General features: G+C 51.0%; 6 protein-coding genes across 6 annotated transcripts; 1 reads left to right on the forward strand and 5 right to left on the reverse strand.

The window, feature by feature from the left end:
* Nucleotides 1-604: 604 nt before the first annotated feature.
* EDD37DRAFT_656765 (V-ATPase proteolipid subunit C-like domain-containing protein) lies at nucleotides 605-1,330 on the forward strand (the record flags this gene model as incomplete). Its single annotated transcript, XM_062818853.1, has 4 exons — nucleotides 605-621; nucleotides 706-718; nucleotides 786-915; nucleotides 1,002-1,330. 4 exons carry the CDS (start codon nucleotides 605-607, stop codon nucleotides 1,328-1,330), a joined length of 489 nt encoding a protein of 162 aa, XP_062671456.1.
* Nucleotides 1,331-1,923: 593 nt separating this feature from the next.
* EDD37DRAFT_648039 (cell wall glucanase) lies at nucleotides 1,924-3,222 on the reverse strand (the record flags this gene model as incomplete). The annotated part of the gene is made up of 2 exons (XM_062817963.1): nucleotides 1,924-3,107; nucleotides 3,159-3,222. 2 exons carry the CDS (start codon nucleotides 3,220-3,222, stop codon nucleotides 1,924-1,926), a joined length of 1,248 nt encoding a protein of 415 aa, XP_062671457.1.
* Nucleotides 3,223-4,714: 1,492 nt separating this feature from the next.
* On the reverse strand, nucleotides 4,715-7,619 carry EDD37DRAFT_309509 (adenosinetriphosphatase). Its single transcript, XM_062811306.1, has 3 exons — nucleotides 7,365-7,619; nucleotides 5,194-7,309; nucleotides 4,715-5,145 (listed from the first exon to the last, which is right to left on the reverse strand). Exons 1-3 carry the CDS (start codon nucleotides 7,452-7,454, stop codon nucleotides 4,925-4,927), a joined length of 2,427 nt encoding a protein of 808 aa, XP_062671458.1. The 5' UTR covers nucleotides 7,455-7,619; the 3' UTR covers nucleotides 4,715-4,924.
* A 565-nt stretch (nucleotides 7,620-8,184) lies between these two features.
* EDD37DRAFT_607167 (MC family mitochondrial carrier protein) lies at nucleotides 8,185-9,534 on the reverse strand (the record flags this gene model as incomplete). Its single annotated transcript, XM_062814956.1, has 8 exons — nucleotides 8,185-8,263; nucleotides 8,315-8,759; nucleotides 8,812-8,868; nucleotides 8,940-9,035; nucleotides 9,092-9,212; nucleotides 9,279-9,314; nucleotides 9,365-9,434; nucleotides 9,488-9,534. 8 exons carry the CDS (start codon nucleotides 9,532-9,534, stop codon nucleotides 8,185-8,187), a joined length of 951 nt encoding a protein of 316 aa, XP_062671459.1.
* Nucleotides 9,535-10,438: 904 nt separating this feature from the next.
* Nucleotides 10,439-12,644, reverse strand: EDD37DRAFT_309530 (ubiquitin-conjugating enzyme E2). The gene is made up of 3 exons (XM_062811307.1): nucleotides 12,102-12,644; nucleotides 10,631-12,046; nucleotides 10,439-10,578 (listed from the first exon to the last, which is right to left on the reverse strand). The coding sequence occupies exons 1-3, from the start codon at nucleotides 12,199-12,201 to the stop codon at nucleotides 10,550-10,552; spliced, it is 1,545 nt and encodes a 514-aa protein (XP_062671460.1). The 5' UTR covers nucleotides 12,202-12,644; the 3' UTR covers nucleotides 10,439-10,549.
* Nucleotides 12,622-15,359, reverse strand: EDD37DRAFT_588583 (translation initiation factor eIF-2B epsilon subunit). Its single transcript, XM_062814482.1, has one exon. It carries the CDS (start codon nucleotides 15,120-15,122, stop codon nucleotides 13,041-13,043), a length of 2,082 nt encoding a protein of 693 aa, XP_062671461.1. The 5' UTR covers nucleotides 15,123-15,359; the 3' UTR covers nucleotides 12,622-13,040.
* Nucleotides 15,360-15,660: the final 301 nt, after the last annotated feature.

The following is a 15,660-nucleotide window of genomic DNA, read 5'->3' on the forward strand; positions in this document are numbered from 1 at the left end:
GTCTGACAACTGCGCATTTCCCAGGTCTGCAATGCCGGACGACAACCTGTATCTTCATGTCATGGACAAAAACGTGAGACTTAAAACATCGCTCAAGCATACTAAACATCCAAGCATACACATTGCATGACTACATCATGTTCTGTTTCTGAATCAGGGACCATCTGACCGACGTCCACGAGACTTGATGCCATGACTGTCTCCCTAGTATCTCCACACGTGTCTGTTGAAAGAGGCCAAAAATCGCCCGCCCCATGGCAAGCATGTCTTCCTCGGTGGTTTTCAAGAAGGTCGACGTTACTTGCATACAAGATGACGACCTCTTTTCTTTCTTGAGTCTCTGCACTGCCCTAGATCACAGATCTTTCACGCAATGACAATCAACTTGGGCGCTCACCCGCGGTAGTGTATTGATTGGAAGGCAGGGGGTCTTATGTTGCAGCCTGCTCAATGTTGAATGCATGCTGGTAACCCCTGTCAAGGTATTCAGGCACCACTTATTCCTGCAACCTCATGTTAACCCCCAACATTCTCGCTTGAAGATATAATGCTCTTCTGCAGTCGACTAATATCGCTTGTTCACCGTTTTCACCATCCTCCCACAATGTCATCTGATCTCTGGTAAGTCCAGCTATTCCTCCCACAAGGCCACACCTCCCAAGCATATGCTCGGTCTGTCTCGCACATCGCTAACCCTCTCTAAAGCCCAGTCTACTCGGTAAGTTGCCTCACCCCCGTCCGGAAGACTACTCAGATGAAGTACCCGTTCACTCACAATAGCACAGCCCTTCTTTGGTGCCATGGGCTGCGTATCAGCTATTGCCCTCACCACACTTGGCGCGGCCTACGGCACAGCGAAGTCCGGTGTAGGTGTCATGGCTGCGGGCGTCTTGCGACCAGACCAGACCATCAGATGTGCGTTTGTCCCCCATCCAAACTCTTTAGCGCTCTTCAAAACCTTCCTGTCTCCTTTCCGCTGCTAATACTCAAAAACGAGACAGGCTTGATGCCCATTCTGATGGCCGGAATCGTTGCAATCTACGGCCTTGTCATCTCCATCCTCATCTCGTACGGAATCTCGACTCGGCCTACGCACCTTGCGACGAGCTTCGCGCAATTGGGCGCCGGTCTCTCTGTCGGGCTGGCGGGGTTGGCGTCCGGCTTCAGCATTGGCATCTGTGGCGACGCTGGTGCACGTGCCACGGCTCAGCAACCCCGTCTATATACCGCCATGATGTTGATACTCATTTTCGCCGAGGTCCTCGGGCTTTATGGCATGATTGTCGCCATGCTCTTGCTGGGACGAGGTGGAGATGGGACGGGATGCTAGCCTGGAAGGGCGCCAGACCAAGTGTAGAAGAGAAGAGATCGTGTGCGTTCGCTAGAAGAGACGAGGCTATTTTCAATGTATCTTATTCGATTGAAGTGGTAAGCTATCTAAGCTATCTATCTGCCATGCCTGCCTACTCCTGGGCAGGATTATGGTATTGCGGTGCTTGAAGTCTCCATGTAGCCTGCTTGCCTCTGGAGTGATAAGTCCAGCTTGGTATGTGCCCATGGAGGCCAGCATGCATATGCAGGACCACGATGCACATCTTGAGACCTTGCACTTCTGGACTCCCGTTGAGACTCCAGTCCGGCCAGGCTATCTGGTTATGATGCTGTATGGAAGATGATGGCAAGGTCTGCGCTTCGCTGAATGGCGACCAGTATGCTGTGCTGAAGAACTGAGTTGTACATGGGCAAACTGAGAAAAAAAAGGCCTAAGCTCTCGGGGTATCATGCTGAAAAGGTGAAGGCCGGTATGGTCGAAGAAAGAAGATGATGAATCCGACAAGGCGCCTGAAAGCAAATTGGAACGCCGCCGCTATGCAGTGATGTCCCGTTTCGTCGAATTCTGATGTGTCGTGAAGTTGGGAAGGATCAATGGCCATAAATACCAAAGTATTGTTCAACGCCCAGGGATCCGGGCTGTTTGTAAGTTGCATCGTACGCTTCGAATAGGAACAGGCCGCCGGGATTGCTACTAAATGCTGATCTCAAGGCGCTGATTGCGGTTTCTTGATTGGCAACTGAAGGTACGGCATCTCCATTGGCATCTCCTTGGTACGGCCAGCCAGATTCAGTGATCACGATCGACTTTCCGAGTCCCAATGCAGAAATCTTGCTGACGCAACCACTGACATAAGTACCGGCGTCGGCGGCAACAGTGTCTGCATCAAAGAATGCGTGACAATTGGCGGCGCAATAGTCAGAATTCTCGCAGAGTTCTGGATTGTCGATTATGGCACTCCAGACGTCAACCGTGACAACGTTCTTCGTGAAGCCGGCAGCAGTAAGCAGAGGACGAGCAGTTGCAAGTGCTGCAACGACAGCTGCTGCACTGCCACCATCATTGACGACCTCGTTACCGATTACGATAGTATTGACTGAATCCCAGTTGCCATCGAACATGCCGATAAGCGTGGCGATGTCCGTTGCAACATTGTCAATAGTATTGAGACCAGCAATCAGTTGTAAGCCTGCAGTAGAAGCAGCTGAGGCAACGTCACCCAGAGGGCAGCCAATGTCGTACGTACGGACTGTGCTGAAACCCTGACTGGCTAGGTAGGCGAAATCGGTGTTCATCTCGGCCAGAGTCTTGCATCCTGCCGTGGTGATATAGTCATAGCAGATACCGAACCCACTACCGGCAGTCGAAGTGTCGTTGCTTGAGGTGGTTCTGTCATTGTCACTTGAGCTGGCCGTGGTGGAGGCAGCAGTGGTTGAGTCAGCTACACGCGAAGTTGTTGAAACCGTGGTAGACAGGGCAGAGCTTGAAGTGGAGCCAGTTGAGGTTGTAGCAGCAGCGCTTGAGGTGTAGGTAGAAGATGCAGCTTGTGCTGAGGTGCTGGTGGGAGTAGATGATGTGGTTGTTGTCGGACTTGCGACACTGGTGCTGGAAGTGGTTGCAGTCGTCGAAGAGCGGTACTCGGTGGAGATGACATTGCCGTACTGATCAACCCAAACGACAGCATTGGGAGCGGTGATAGTAACAACGTCCGTAATGGTCGAGGTTTGGGTCACATCACGCTGAGCGTGTCGGTGAACCTGGTGCTGGTTTCCTCCTAATAGATGTAAGCTATCGTTTGCGTTGTGTCTGATATGCCGAGACTTACCGTGGGGTACAGCCAGTCCGACTTGAGCGCACAACGCAGCGAGACTGAATAGAATCGGTTTCATGGTGGTGACAATGAGCGTGAGGTGAATGTTGTGGTGAAAGGAGTGTCAAGACCTATGTTGATCACGAAAAGCAGTGAGCGACGGTATAACCGACCAGCGGCTCAAACAACTGACGTGTGCAGCAGCGAGTGGGAAAGGAAAGAGAATGTGGTCCAAGGCAATAGCCTTCGAGGTCGACGGGGAGATATACAAGAGTGGGTTTTGTAGATGGAGAGAGCGAATGTGAGAGGGAGATTGCCAGTCAGTGCAAAATGGTCAATGCACTGTCATTTAAGGCTTTGAGGTTCGAGCGCAGCCTTCCTTTGTTCACCCGGGCGACAAGAGACAAAGCACAGACAAGGATGACATGTTCCGGTTCCTTCTCGACCGCCGCTTCTGGAGTAACAATCACCAGGAATGTGCAATGACGCGAACGGTTCGTGGTTGACGTGTTCGGAGGCTGAAGCCGCAAACAGTGACGACGCCATGGAGTGAGTGCGCAACTTGGGTAAACAAGGAAGTCATGACTGATGAGACTTACCAAGACGGTCAGGCAGTTGTAAGTAAAGAGCGCTGAGAATTGCAGGTGCAACAGTGTGGTTGTCGTTGTCAAAGCATGAGTAGTGTTGTTGTTGTGGAAGAGGGGAAGGAATGTTGATAGGTATTCGAGTATGGTGCGGCAGAATCATATACCACCAGATCCGACTTCACAGTTCATCTCGACTGGGGTGACGACCGGTGAAAGAGCAAGTGACGAGCATGTGAGGTTGTCACTATTGGGTTATACACGGCCAAGTGAGGAGAGTTATGGGTATTCATGGTGCACAAGTGAGTAGAGAAATTCCTTACCCAGTCTTCACCCATGACGCCGACCTGCACAGGTCAAGTACTCCGCGTGCTGCTCAGCGCCCAATGCTCATAGTGAGGCGTCAACTTTCCAGCGATCTGGTCGGTGATGACAGTAATAAGAGTGACCCATGTCAAAGCTGTCAAATGTCAATCAAGATAGAATTGATAACTGTTGCCCAGGGCTGCTGAGGCTGAGGCTGAGGCGGAGATGGACTCGCTCAGTGCTTCTGTATAGCTTCGACCATCCTTCTACTATGTCGGAGATCGAACACGATGATCTCACGAAGAAGCCATCGCATTGTCTTTATGATGGCTCAAAGCGATCCATGGTAGAGATCATCTCTCTCATGACAATTCCAGAAGCAAGATTTCTGCTCTGCATCACTTCAGATTTGCAGCCATCGCCTGCTGTCGCTGGAATTACCAGAGGAACGGCAGCACTGGTGAAGCCTTGAAGGGCATCGTTCCTCGTCTGACCTGGCAGTGGAAATTGAAGATTGAAGATTTTATCAACGACGGGCAACAAGAATTCAGGGGGACAAGAGACAGACTTGTTGACAGACGTAGTAGGCTTGTCATTATCGATCAACCTCGGCATTTGATTTCCCCATGGGCCAGCCGTAACGCAGCCTTGCACAAGATATACTCCATTGGCTTTCTCCCTATGCGGGTTTACTACATTCAAGAATGTTTATGCTTGTATACAGCAGCATCGTCGTCGAGTCATAAAACATGCGTCTGTACTTTCTTCGCGCGAGTCTCTCTGTAGAGACTTTTGCACGCTTCCATCCTTACTGTCCTGCTCGCCGAAACACCCAAGATGTATGCATCGTTTCCAACGCCCAACACAAATTAAATCCCTATTGTAGCCAATCTAACCGCCTCTCTCCCCAAAGTCATTTGCCCATTTCTCAAACTCCTCAAGCCCCTTCTTACTCACACTCGGACGGATACTGATCAAGCTCGCCTGGAAGTCATGCATGTTGATCGGTCGAATCTGCTCCTTAGGCGTGTACAGCAAAGCTTCTCCAAGGTGGCGCAGCGGTCCCATTGCGGCATCCTTGGCCAATGCTGTGATGTCAGATCCTGAGTACCCTAGATCGAGTCAGTATTCGTTCTCTGGAGCACACAGGACAAACATACCTTCTGTCATTAAAACCAATCGCTGGATATCATCCTCACTCATGTCGTGCTTTTGATGGCCCAGTAACGTCCGGATCTGTGTCTCCCTCGTCTCGGCTTCAGGCAATGGGATATATTGCCGTCTCACAAACCTCCGCCGTGCTGCTTCATCAATATCCCACGGACAATTTGTGGCAGCGAGCACCAGTACTCGAGTAGCATCCCCAATCGTTGTATCTCTGCCCGCGGCTGCCCGCTGGAGGTCCGACCACTGGATCAAGAATTCGGTCTTGCTGCGTCTTGACGCCTCATGTTCACTCGAACCACTCCTAGCACTTAATAACGAATCGATCTCATCCACGAAAATGATACTCGGGGCCAGAGCCTTTGCCAATGCGAATAGTGCCCGTACCAGCTTCTCTGATTCGCCGTGCCATTTGCTCGTCAGGCTGCTAGCACTGATGGCGAAAAATGTGCTCTTGCTTTCTGTGGCCACTGCTCGTGCCAACATGGTCTTGCCCGTACCTGGGGGTCCAAACAGTAGCATACCTCGAGCCGGCTCTCGCAATCCCATAAACAAATCCGGTCGTAGAAACGGGTAGACAACCGCTTCTTTCAGAGCCTTTTTGGCTGGATTGAGACCTGCCACGTCCTCCCAATGGACTTCATCGCCCTTGACAACGATTTCATTGAGGATCTGTTTGGCAGCGTTCTCATCCAGTCCTTTGGGCAACCCTTTGAGAATCTTGGCCGTTCGCTTCTCTTCACTCGACCCAGGTCCGTCATCTTCTAGCGACTCGGCATCGGTGGAAGGTGGAGTAATGGTTTTCGCGCTCTCCGTTCGTGTTGCTCTAGCCCGTCTGAGCGGCCTCGGGGTCTGCTTGGAGGCATCTTCCTCAGTATCGGAATGATTGTCTCGCCTGGGTGATCGTCCTCGACCCTCGAACGTTGTGCTTTCGTGACCAACAGGCTTTCGAGATATACCAGATGAGCTTGTGGCCGTGCCAGGCCGCTGATAGGCCCTGTCAAGTATATTGTTGGCAAGAGGTGCTGGGACCTTGAGTGTGCGCGGAGGATACTCCTTTCTGTACGAAATCTCCACCGGTCTTGCTGGGGCTGAAGGGGATGCGGTCCTGGCTTTCGAGATTCCCGGTACACCAGAAGAGCCATGGGGTGGTGGGAGTGGCGGCCTCTCTGGTTCAGGGTCGAAATCTATCAAACTGGGGACAGATTCGGAGGTAATTTTGAGACTTTCCATCGATCTCTGCATCGTTGACTGCGCTTGACTTCCATGTGAAAGATCCCGCCATGTCTGTGACGGGAGGGTGTCAGCGGCGCTGAGTGTTGAGGTGGATCTTCGTTGCTCTTCGTGTCTCGCTACCGCATCCTGATCAATGCTCCGTCGGGCAGCGGTAGCACTCAATCTGGCCTCGATTGTAGGGTCGGACTCAGGTCGTGGACTTTGTTGAGATGTTCTAGGCGCCTGAGACTCCCACGCCAGGCCAGCCGCCCTCATCGTGTCTGGGAGCCTGTCACGGTTCGGCGCCGATCGATACTTCCTGAAGCCCTTCTTCTCACTCCGCAAGGTTGTTCTCATCGTCTTCCTCCCATGATCCGGACTGGGGCTCCGCGATACCTTGGAGGTCGGTACTGGCAAGGTTGGGGGCCGACCGATAGGCGAAGTCCGTGAACTTTGCGATGCTGAATCTCTCGCCACTGTGTCACTGCTTCGTGTGGGCCCCAATGAAGGCCGCCAGGGAAGCGGTGGTGTGGCTGCCGGGAGTTCTGACATCTGCAGCGGAGGTACAGTCTCATCGCCTAACCATGACGGCGCAGATCGATCAAATTGTGTATGCGAGTCGAGTCTCTGCTTCTCCAGCCGTCTCCTCCCATTGCCACGATCCGACAGTTTTTCCTCCTTTGGCGTTGTCGTCCCCGCTTCCTGTCGACTGAGCTTGAGGGTTTCAAGGAGATTGACCCGTTCTTGACATTGTGTCTCGAGTTGTTTCAGCGAGTCGTACAGCGCTCTTTCAGTCTCAGATTTGGGAGCGTAGTTCATGGGGAGTTTGTAGGCTTTGTAATAGCTAATCTGATCGAGCGCCGATTTCCAAGACCGCAGGGCCTCTGCCTCATTGCCCTATAAGATGAGCATGGTCAGTCAATACCCAAAAGCTGGATGTACAAGTCCATACCTGGCCTTCGAAGAAGACCGCAGTGGAGCATTGAAGATAGGACTCATCGTAGGTCTTCTGCATCGACGAGGCTGGCTTGCTCCGCATCATAATTGCGTTCTAAAACTCGAATTGACATGCTCATGACACCAGTAGAAGCGAAGCAGGTGTAAAGGCCAATTTTGTGGGTAGAATCGATGTCTGGAGAGTCTGAGCCTCGAAAATCGGACTGGCCAATTTTGGGAGCGCAAGGCAGGCCGTCCAAAGTCAACACTGCCCGCTGGACTACGTCACTCAAGCGAGTCCGCCATGACCATTCCACGCCCGTCACGCGAGCCTTCGCAGGATTCATCTTTTGACCACAATACAGATAACATGAGCCGCGTGTCTTCAAGCAATGATGAATAGATGCTGCCTTTTCTAGAGTGATCCTGCACATGGCACACTTTGCACTTTTCATTGCTGTCCGACTCGTCTATCTAAAGGCGAGAACCTGGAAAGGCGCTCTCATGGACGCCACCACCATTTTTTGATAGATATACAGTATTATCCAAAGCCGCACAAGTTGGCACACATGACACCATGTGCATCAAATCTGACTGCCTGTCCCCAAGTTGTAACGCCTCTCGCATGCAAATGCGTCCACGACTTTCACAACCCGCCTGGCCTCGTAAAAGGAAAAAGCATCAAGTCGTGGTCGAATATAGATCAACCAGATGCTGGCTGCTTTCCCATGTGGGTATCTCGATCGCTCGTAAGCAAGGTCCGAAAACAAAGGTTGCGTGCCACCAAGTCGACTATAATCCGAGTATTACGCCAACGACGTATCGGCAAAAGTCCATCAAATATTGTTCATCTGCGCCTCGTGCTCCTCTCGCAACGTCCGTTTGAAATATGCCTTCGCCATTTCGTATGATGACCTGTACAACCGTCAGTAGCCCTTCAAAGTGCAAAGCATCGGCAAGACGTACCAGCAGATGGCAGTGCTTGGCATGGTGCTGATGATGCGAGGCCGCCAGCCCCTCATGAAGCCTTTCCATCCAAATTGCCTTTTAATGAGAGCAGCTCCATTGAAAATACCTCGTACATTCCGAATCTCGGCGTGTTGACTCATGCCCCGTGTCTGTAGCAATGTTTTGATCACATCGAGTGGGGTGGTAATGCCGGCTGCAAAGGCACCGGCCAAGCCACCAGCCACGCAATGTGTGATAGGGTCGTATTCTCTTCGAGGATTCATGACTTTCGACAGAGACTCATAGGCCATAAATTGAGTCGCGGTGAATGGCACTGTCATGCATAATGTCGTAGGATAAGAAACGTAGAAAGCGGTGAGACCCTCGGCGCGAAAGACTGATCGTGCACAATGTGCTACGGACCGATACGCCGAACCGTGGACCTGCATGCGTTGCTTGATGACTGTGTTGCTGTCAGAATACTCGTTTCAATTTTGCAGAGGGAGAAGTCGCACCATCAAAAGGATTCATTAGAGCATCACTCGCGATCGTTGCGCAAGCTCCGCTGGCAGCTGGTAGACAATCATTAGCATACCGGCGCCACAACACACCACGCATTGGGATCTCGATCGAAGGGTCGTACCTGCAGCCACGGGATGGTGTTTGCCATCTGCTCTGTTTCCTCCAACGAACTCTTTCACAACCTCGTATGTGCCGAAATATACAGCATGTGCAGGACCTGCGTGGCAATGTCAGAATTGTTGGACCCCACATCTCTTGCTGATTGTAGCACACCTGCACCGATAATGACGCTCGAAATGCCTCTCCATAACGTCCGTATTCCCTCTAACCGGTAGATGGTCGATACTGCGTTGGAGAGTCCGGTATAGAGGCCGCCGGCAGCAGGATTTATGATCTGCATCCGTGTCTATAGTGAATCTTGGTTAGCTGTGTCAAGCACATGAAAGGCGGCCACCCGTACCTTCATCAAGTCCACAGGATACATCACCGTATGCTCCTACAAGGTCTGTCAGATGCTGATCCAAGATGTTCTTCAAACGATCATACCGCAATGCCTGCGAATGCGCCGGCGAGCATGTTGTGGCTAAGGCCATAATTTGGTGGTAGAGCTTCATAACTGCGCCATTGTGTCAATTCTTTGCACTTCTTCTCCCAGACTCCCAGACATACTCGAATTCCTCGCCAGGGACTGCATCCGGACTGCTCGACGCAGTCATATTCTCCGCGGTCAATACCGCTGGGAATTTGGCTGACGTCGCCACGATTGCAGGTGTATTTTGTCCCGTCCGCCCACTCTTCCAAGAACCAGATATATGGCACAACGAGGCCGAACAAAGTGACGGAGAACTTCCGCCGACCGTGACAGGCAGATAATCACAAATGCAAACGAGTCAGGAGACCGTAGGGTTAACAGTGAAAAAGAAGCCGAAGCAGTATCAGTAGCCAGGGCAAGGCCTGCGCAGACAATCAGATGCCTCCCCGAGAATTTGTTAAAACTTTAGCAGGGTGTTAGCTAAGTAATTACATAGTCGGTCGGTAGGCGGACCAGATCCCATCAATGACGCTCTTTAGGGGCCCTGCTTCATGCGCTGCCCGTCACCGATTCGTTGGTCTCCGCGGGCTCCCCGGTGGTAGACCAGTCATTTTCTTAGTCCTCCGACCTCGCTCTCAAAGGCTTGATCTGGCCTGGGCTCGGTTCATATCTGATTATCTCGGTCGCCTCTCGCTGTCGGTCATAAACTTACGTGTCCAAAATTCTCCGCTCTGTTCTAGTAAATGATATTGTTTGCATTTATTATCGTCACTGGCATCCATTCATTTGTAGTCTATTTGACTGCTTTCGTGTGCTGCTTATCCCTCAAAGGTACCGGAAGTTGCGGAAAGCGACCGATCATACGCACATCCTGGATCCACCACCGCAATGATACTCGCTCATGGCATATTTGTGTTTCTGGTTGGGTCATTGAGAGATTCCTGACAATGAATCTTCCCCTATGCTGGACAGTATAGTAGTAAAAGAGGAGAACGCTTCGTCAGACATGTTTGCCCCGACGCCTTCTACGGCCCAATGTGACCATCCTGAAGACGATGAAAAACAGCTCCCTTGAACGGCGAGCAAGGACCTTCTGCTGTGAAAATGCATCCAACCCAATTCATCGGACAAACGCCTAGCTACCACAATGGATGGTGTAAACTCCTTTGCTCCTTCAGCCCGCTGTGCCACATGCTACATCATAACTCAGTGTTGAATTTCCACAGGTCTGTTGACATAACGTTAGTAGTGAATATGAGGATAGATTAGACACCCCATACCTTTCTTCAGATTCTCAGCTGTGTCGCTAAGCAGAATCTCTCTTCGGCGATTGCAGTACGTAGTCTTGTCCAGTATTTCGACTTTGAGACTTCCAAGTTCATTCACTGGCTTTTCGAACATTTGACTCAGGTTTTCCACCGCCATTTCCAGATCACGTTGATTGTCCTCAAAGATTTCTGTCATGTTGTTGCGTGCTAGATAGAAGGCGAAGGCATATGTCCACTTGAGGGTCTGGCGGCACGCCTGCAAGGCTTTTGAGGCGGTGTCAAGGAATTGTACCTCGATCCAAGACATGTTGGACTGAGTCTGCAGACTTTGCATCTTCTTCTCGGTCTTGAGCCACAGGTCCTTGTCGAGTTTGGCAGATTGCTCATGATTGGCGTAACGATTGTAGTAGTGCAGATACCGCTCCAACGAGTGACGAGAACGCGCTTGAGCATCGCGTGCCTCTGCCCCAGATTTCTCTTCGAACCGATTGCAGTTGTACCAGCTTGTGCCATGTTCAGACCATGGTCCCATGCACATCCAGCAGAACTCATGCTTGCATTTCCTACAAGTCATGTGATTGCAGCCGCCGTTCTTCTCAATGGTTGAGTTGCATTTAGGACATTCCTTGGTGTTGGCCGATATCCAATTGGAGGTCTCGGAGTCATCTTCACACTTCTTCATCCATTTCTTGACCAGTGCACAAGGTGCTGGACGATGATCCGCCAGGGTGCAGCCGAAGCAGAAGCTGTGCTCATGAGCACACCGGACGGTAGGAACAATTCTGTTCAGATCTCGCTTCTTGACGGGGCAATCAATCGCATATTCACATTCTGGAGCAGGACACCACTTCAAATTGTCCTTGTCATCCACGTAAGTCCTAGTGAGTAGAACGCCATAACGATCCTGGACACTCCGATCGACCAACAACTTGAGTGTCTTGGAGTCAACAATACGATGACAACCATCGAAGGCACATTCGATCCTGGCAGCCTCTCCTTCTTCCTTGACCTTTTGAGTGAGATAATGAGTATAACAGTCGACACAATACCGGTGGCCGCACTTCATAGCATATGTTTGTAGAGAAGGGCCGTCCTCGTAGCAGATCTCGCAGGTAAACCCCTTGACCGTCGTAAGCTTCGGTGATCCCGCAGACTCGGGTCCCAGCCCAGCAGCCTCAAGTACTTTGTCCGGGTTGTCCATGTATGACTCAATCAACTTTTCCTTGTTCCACCTCATGAAGCGGAGGAGAATCGCTGTTTGTTCAGGCGGCAACTCTATAATCGACGATACCTCCTGAAACTGACGGTCTTGTTGTAATTGTATGTCTTTTGGACTCAGTACTTTGTATTCGATCTCAGAAGGCTTCTGCCGGTTCGTTAGGATATCTTTGTCATAACCAAAGCCGCCATCTTGGTCTTGATCGAAGTCTGTGATTATTGATCAGCGCATGCTACTTAGGAAGAAGTTGTCTGATGTGCATACCACCCCCTATGCTCCCAATATCACTATCTTGGGTGCCTTCGTCGAAGTCGACCTCATCCCCGCTCGGCAGGTCTGACATGAACTCGTCCTCCGAATCCATCTCTTGCAGCGGGGGCGAGCCGTGCTCAGTTACCGGTGTGGTCGGACCCTGCAGAGGGATTGTAGATGTCTTGCGGGTTTTGGTAGGAGCCTGGCTCAACGCATCCGTCACCGACTCTTCTGGCTTCCTTTTCCTCGTTGAAGGAGTCGTGGTGGCTTAGGTACACTGGCAGCCGTGTCTCCAAGTGAGACGACAGGCTGCTCAGGGCGTATGACCGTATTAGAGAGGAATAACGTCACAATCTCACGATCGGACTTGGTTCGGGGCGAGTAAGACTGGACCGGTAGTAACGAGTGAAGACAGAAGGCAGAAAGATATTCAATGTATGATCAATGAAGAAGGTTTACACATGGAATCAGAAAGGCCATGAGGTTCTGAAGATGGGGTAGGACTCGAGGTCGGGTACGTTAATCAAGACGATCGCTAAGTTGACAAGGCGGGCAAAAGGCGCCCGCCGTAGTACTTTAGGTAATAATCTAGTTCTCGTAGCGACCATGTGGCACTCGTGCCGTTCTCCGTCATCACCGAGAAATGGCTCTTCACGTGACAGTGCCTTGGATTCTCTGACAAACCCTCAATTCACTTTTGCCTCAGCCTTGCCCCCCTGCGTCTGCGATTTTCTTTCCGTCAGAATTTTTTCTGCTGGGTCACTGTTTGATTGCTGTGAAGATGAGATGATCGCAGCTGCCTGATACTGATCATCTCGTGATCCGGCCTGATGCACCGGACATGACCAAGATTTGGCAGGCAGCAACCAGTGCTTCTTCATGGTTAAGTCTGAGTGGAAGCCTCGTCGTCTGTTCGAGTTTCCATGCCTCGAGTCTTGTGCAGTTGCTCTATCACTCATCGTCATCGTCATCGTCATCGTCTTCCTCACTTTCGCTCTCGCTCTCCGCATTCTCCAACCACTCGATGAACTGTGAAGACTGTTGTCTCAGTGCCGCCATCTCCTCTCCGCTGCCTGATCTTTCATCTGCCCACCATTCGGTGAATGCTTCTTCCCCAAATACCTCCAGATCATATAAATCCTTGAGGACAAATAAGAGTGTCTTACCGCCGTCTTTTCTTCTGGTTAGGTCTCTTTGAGCCTCCAATAAGAAGAGAACCTGTTCTTCCGTGGTCTGCGCTGCCCCCTTGCGTCGGATGAGTGTGTTGTAAGCAGTGAGAACATGTCTGGAAACATCAGCGGCAGAAAGACCGCCTTCAACCTCGCTATTAACGTGCTTCATCATTGCGATTGCAACTGCCCTGCGAACCTGTGCCTCGTCGGCCCCTCCACTGAAGCGGAGTCCCATTAGCTCACTCAGCATATCATCAGCTTGCTTCCCTTCCTGCAATCTCTGTAGGAGAATGGCCACAGTATCATGCTGGAATCGATCACTGGTGTCTTCGTCAGACATGGTAGTGGCGAAGCTCTGTCTTCGTGAGCCATCCATTGAAGACAGCTCTCCTTCTGAAATATCCGAATCCAATGTTGACGCCGATGCGGCAAATTCAGGCTTGCCATACAGCAGCCGTGAGGCCCTCGAAGCAACAAAATCGTCTTCGTCGTCAACGTATGCATGACCTTCACCTCCTTCAGCTCCAACCAAGTCTTGATCGTTCTGTTCGCCATCCGACAATTGTTGCGGCTTGCAAATCCGGGCTTGCGCTGGTACCGTAGTCCCTGGTGCAATCCTGACGCCATAAGAAACCAGAACACCTTCTTCAATAACGCAATTGTCACCTACAAAGGCCTCGTTGCCGATGATGGCCCGCTTGATGGTGACGTTGTTGCCAATAGTGACATCATCCCAGATATAAGCACCATCGATACTTGTGTTCTTGCCAACATGACAACGTTGGCCAATGATACTGTTGGCAATGCGACATCCCGCTCCCACACTGGAGTCAGGACCAACAATAGCGCCAGCAGCAAGCTTCGTCGGCCTCACCTTGATCACTGATCGGTCAACAATATCCCCTCGCTGAGAGCGATCGTAGTGCGTGTCTCCAAAGACGTTGTTCTCGACCGCGAGTGAGGCAACTAAGCCCTGCTTCAAGTCTTGTGAAATGGCGTTATAAGACCAGTAATCAGCCGCCCGTGAAGCGTAATGATCTTTGACGATATATGTGTGGATGGTCTTGCCGTTGAGCTCATAGTCCTTCAGGACACCGTACAGGAATTCTTTCCGAGGGGCTTGATTGTCAAAATTGTCGGACCATAGACTGAGAACATCAGGGGTGCAGATATCGAGCCTGCAATCAACAAGGTCCTGTCTGACGTCAAGCTCTGGTGATTTCAAGAGTTCTGGGTCAACATGTGCCGCCGGTTGAGCACCAGATAAAGCTTCCTCGTAGTGTAAGCATCGGTCCTTGGTTGGATCTATAACAAATGTCGGGACGATTCCTCCAGGATGCTCGTGGACGCCTGGTAAAGTTTCGCGAAGTACCATTGTCATGATGGCGTTTTTGTCCTTTTCTCTCCTTGCCTTGTGCTGCTTCAAAGCCTTTTCGATGGGAAAATTGGAGATGACATCGCCGCTAATGATGATAAAATCGCCAGCCATCAGATGCTTTTGGTCCAGATCACGCATCACATCACCCACGGAGCTAGCAATGCATCTGAGGAAAGAGACGCTTCCGAACGGCGACTTGTGTGATTTCCATCGGGAGGCTTCAATGTATGTTTCCACTTGGTCGACATGAGCACCCGCATAGATGTAGACGACTTGGACTCCAGCACTGGCCAAGTATTCGAGGCTGTACTCGATTAAGGGTGTGTTGGCGACGGGTATTAGACACCGGGGTCTCTCTAGTGTAAATGGTGCAAATCTTGTCTCGAAGGTGTCGGCAATGATGACGGCCTGTAAAGGTTCCTCTTTGCCTTCCTCACCCGCTCTGCCCTTTCCTCCGGCAGCTTTACCTGATTTGGGCGCCATGCGGAGAGGCCGTTGATATCAGGTACAAGAATCCAAGGATGTTTTTCTGATGACTAAGATGTTGAATGTGCACTACTCGACCAGGATCTTTTGGGTATGGAGAAATTCGGCCGATCTCTGCAGTATTTCGCCGTATGTGAGTCGGCCTGCATGACGTTGTTCGCTCGACCTCTGATATTTTTGCGAATGGTTGTCAAGGAGGTCAAATACTGAACGTTTCGTGAGTCACTTTCTCACTGGCTGTTTGATGTTCGATATTCCTAAAAAAGGCTTTTGCATTCGAACCAAACATGCCAAGCCCAAAATGATAAAGCAGCAGGAAAAATGTCTAGTCTGCGTCATAATGGACGAGGGGCTCCATTTGTTGTTCTTGCCCTACCATTTGTGCCCGTGTACGAATACAACGATTGCATCTATTGTTGTTGCTGTTGACTCAATCCTTGCCAGCACCCTTGAGATCTTGGAAGTCTATCCGTACTCGATCCCTCAACCGCGCCTCTTCGATCTCTTTTCTTCCTCAATTCTGACGAGACTACTG

The sequence above is a fragment of the Exophiala viscosa genome (genome assembly GCF_022695815.1).
Source record: "Exophiala viscosa unplaced genomic scaffold EDD37scaffold_3, whole genome shotgun sequence".
In the NCBI taxonomy this organism is placed as follows: Eukaryota; Fungi; Ascomycota; class Eurotiomycetes; order Chaetothyriales; family Herpotrichiellaceae; genus Exophiala; species Exophiala viscosa.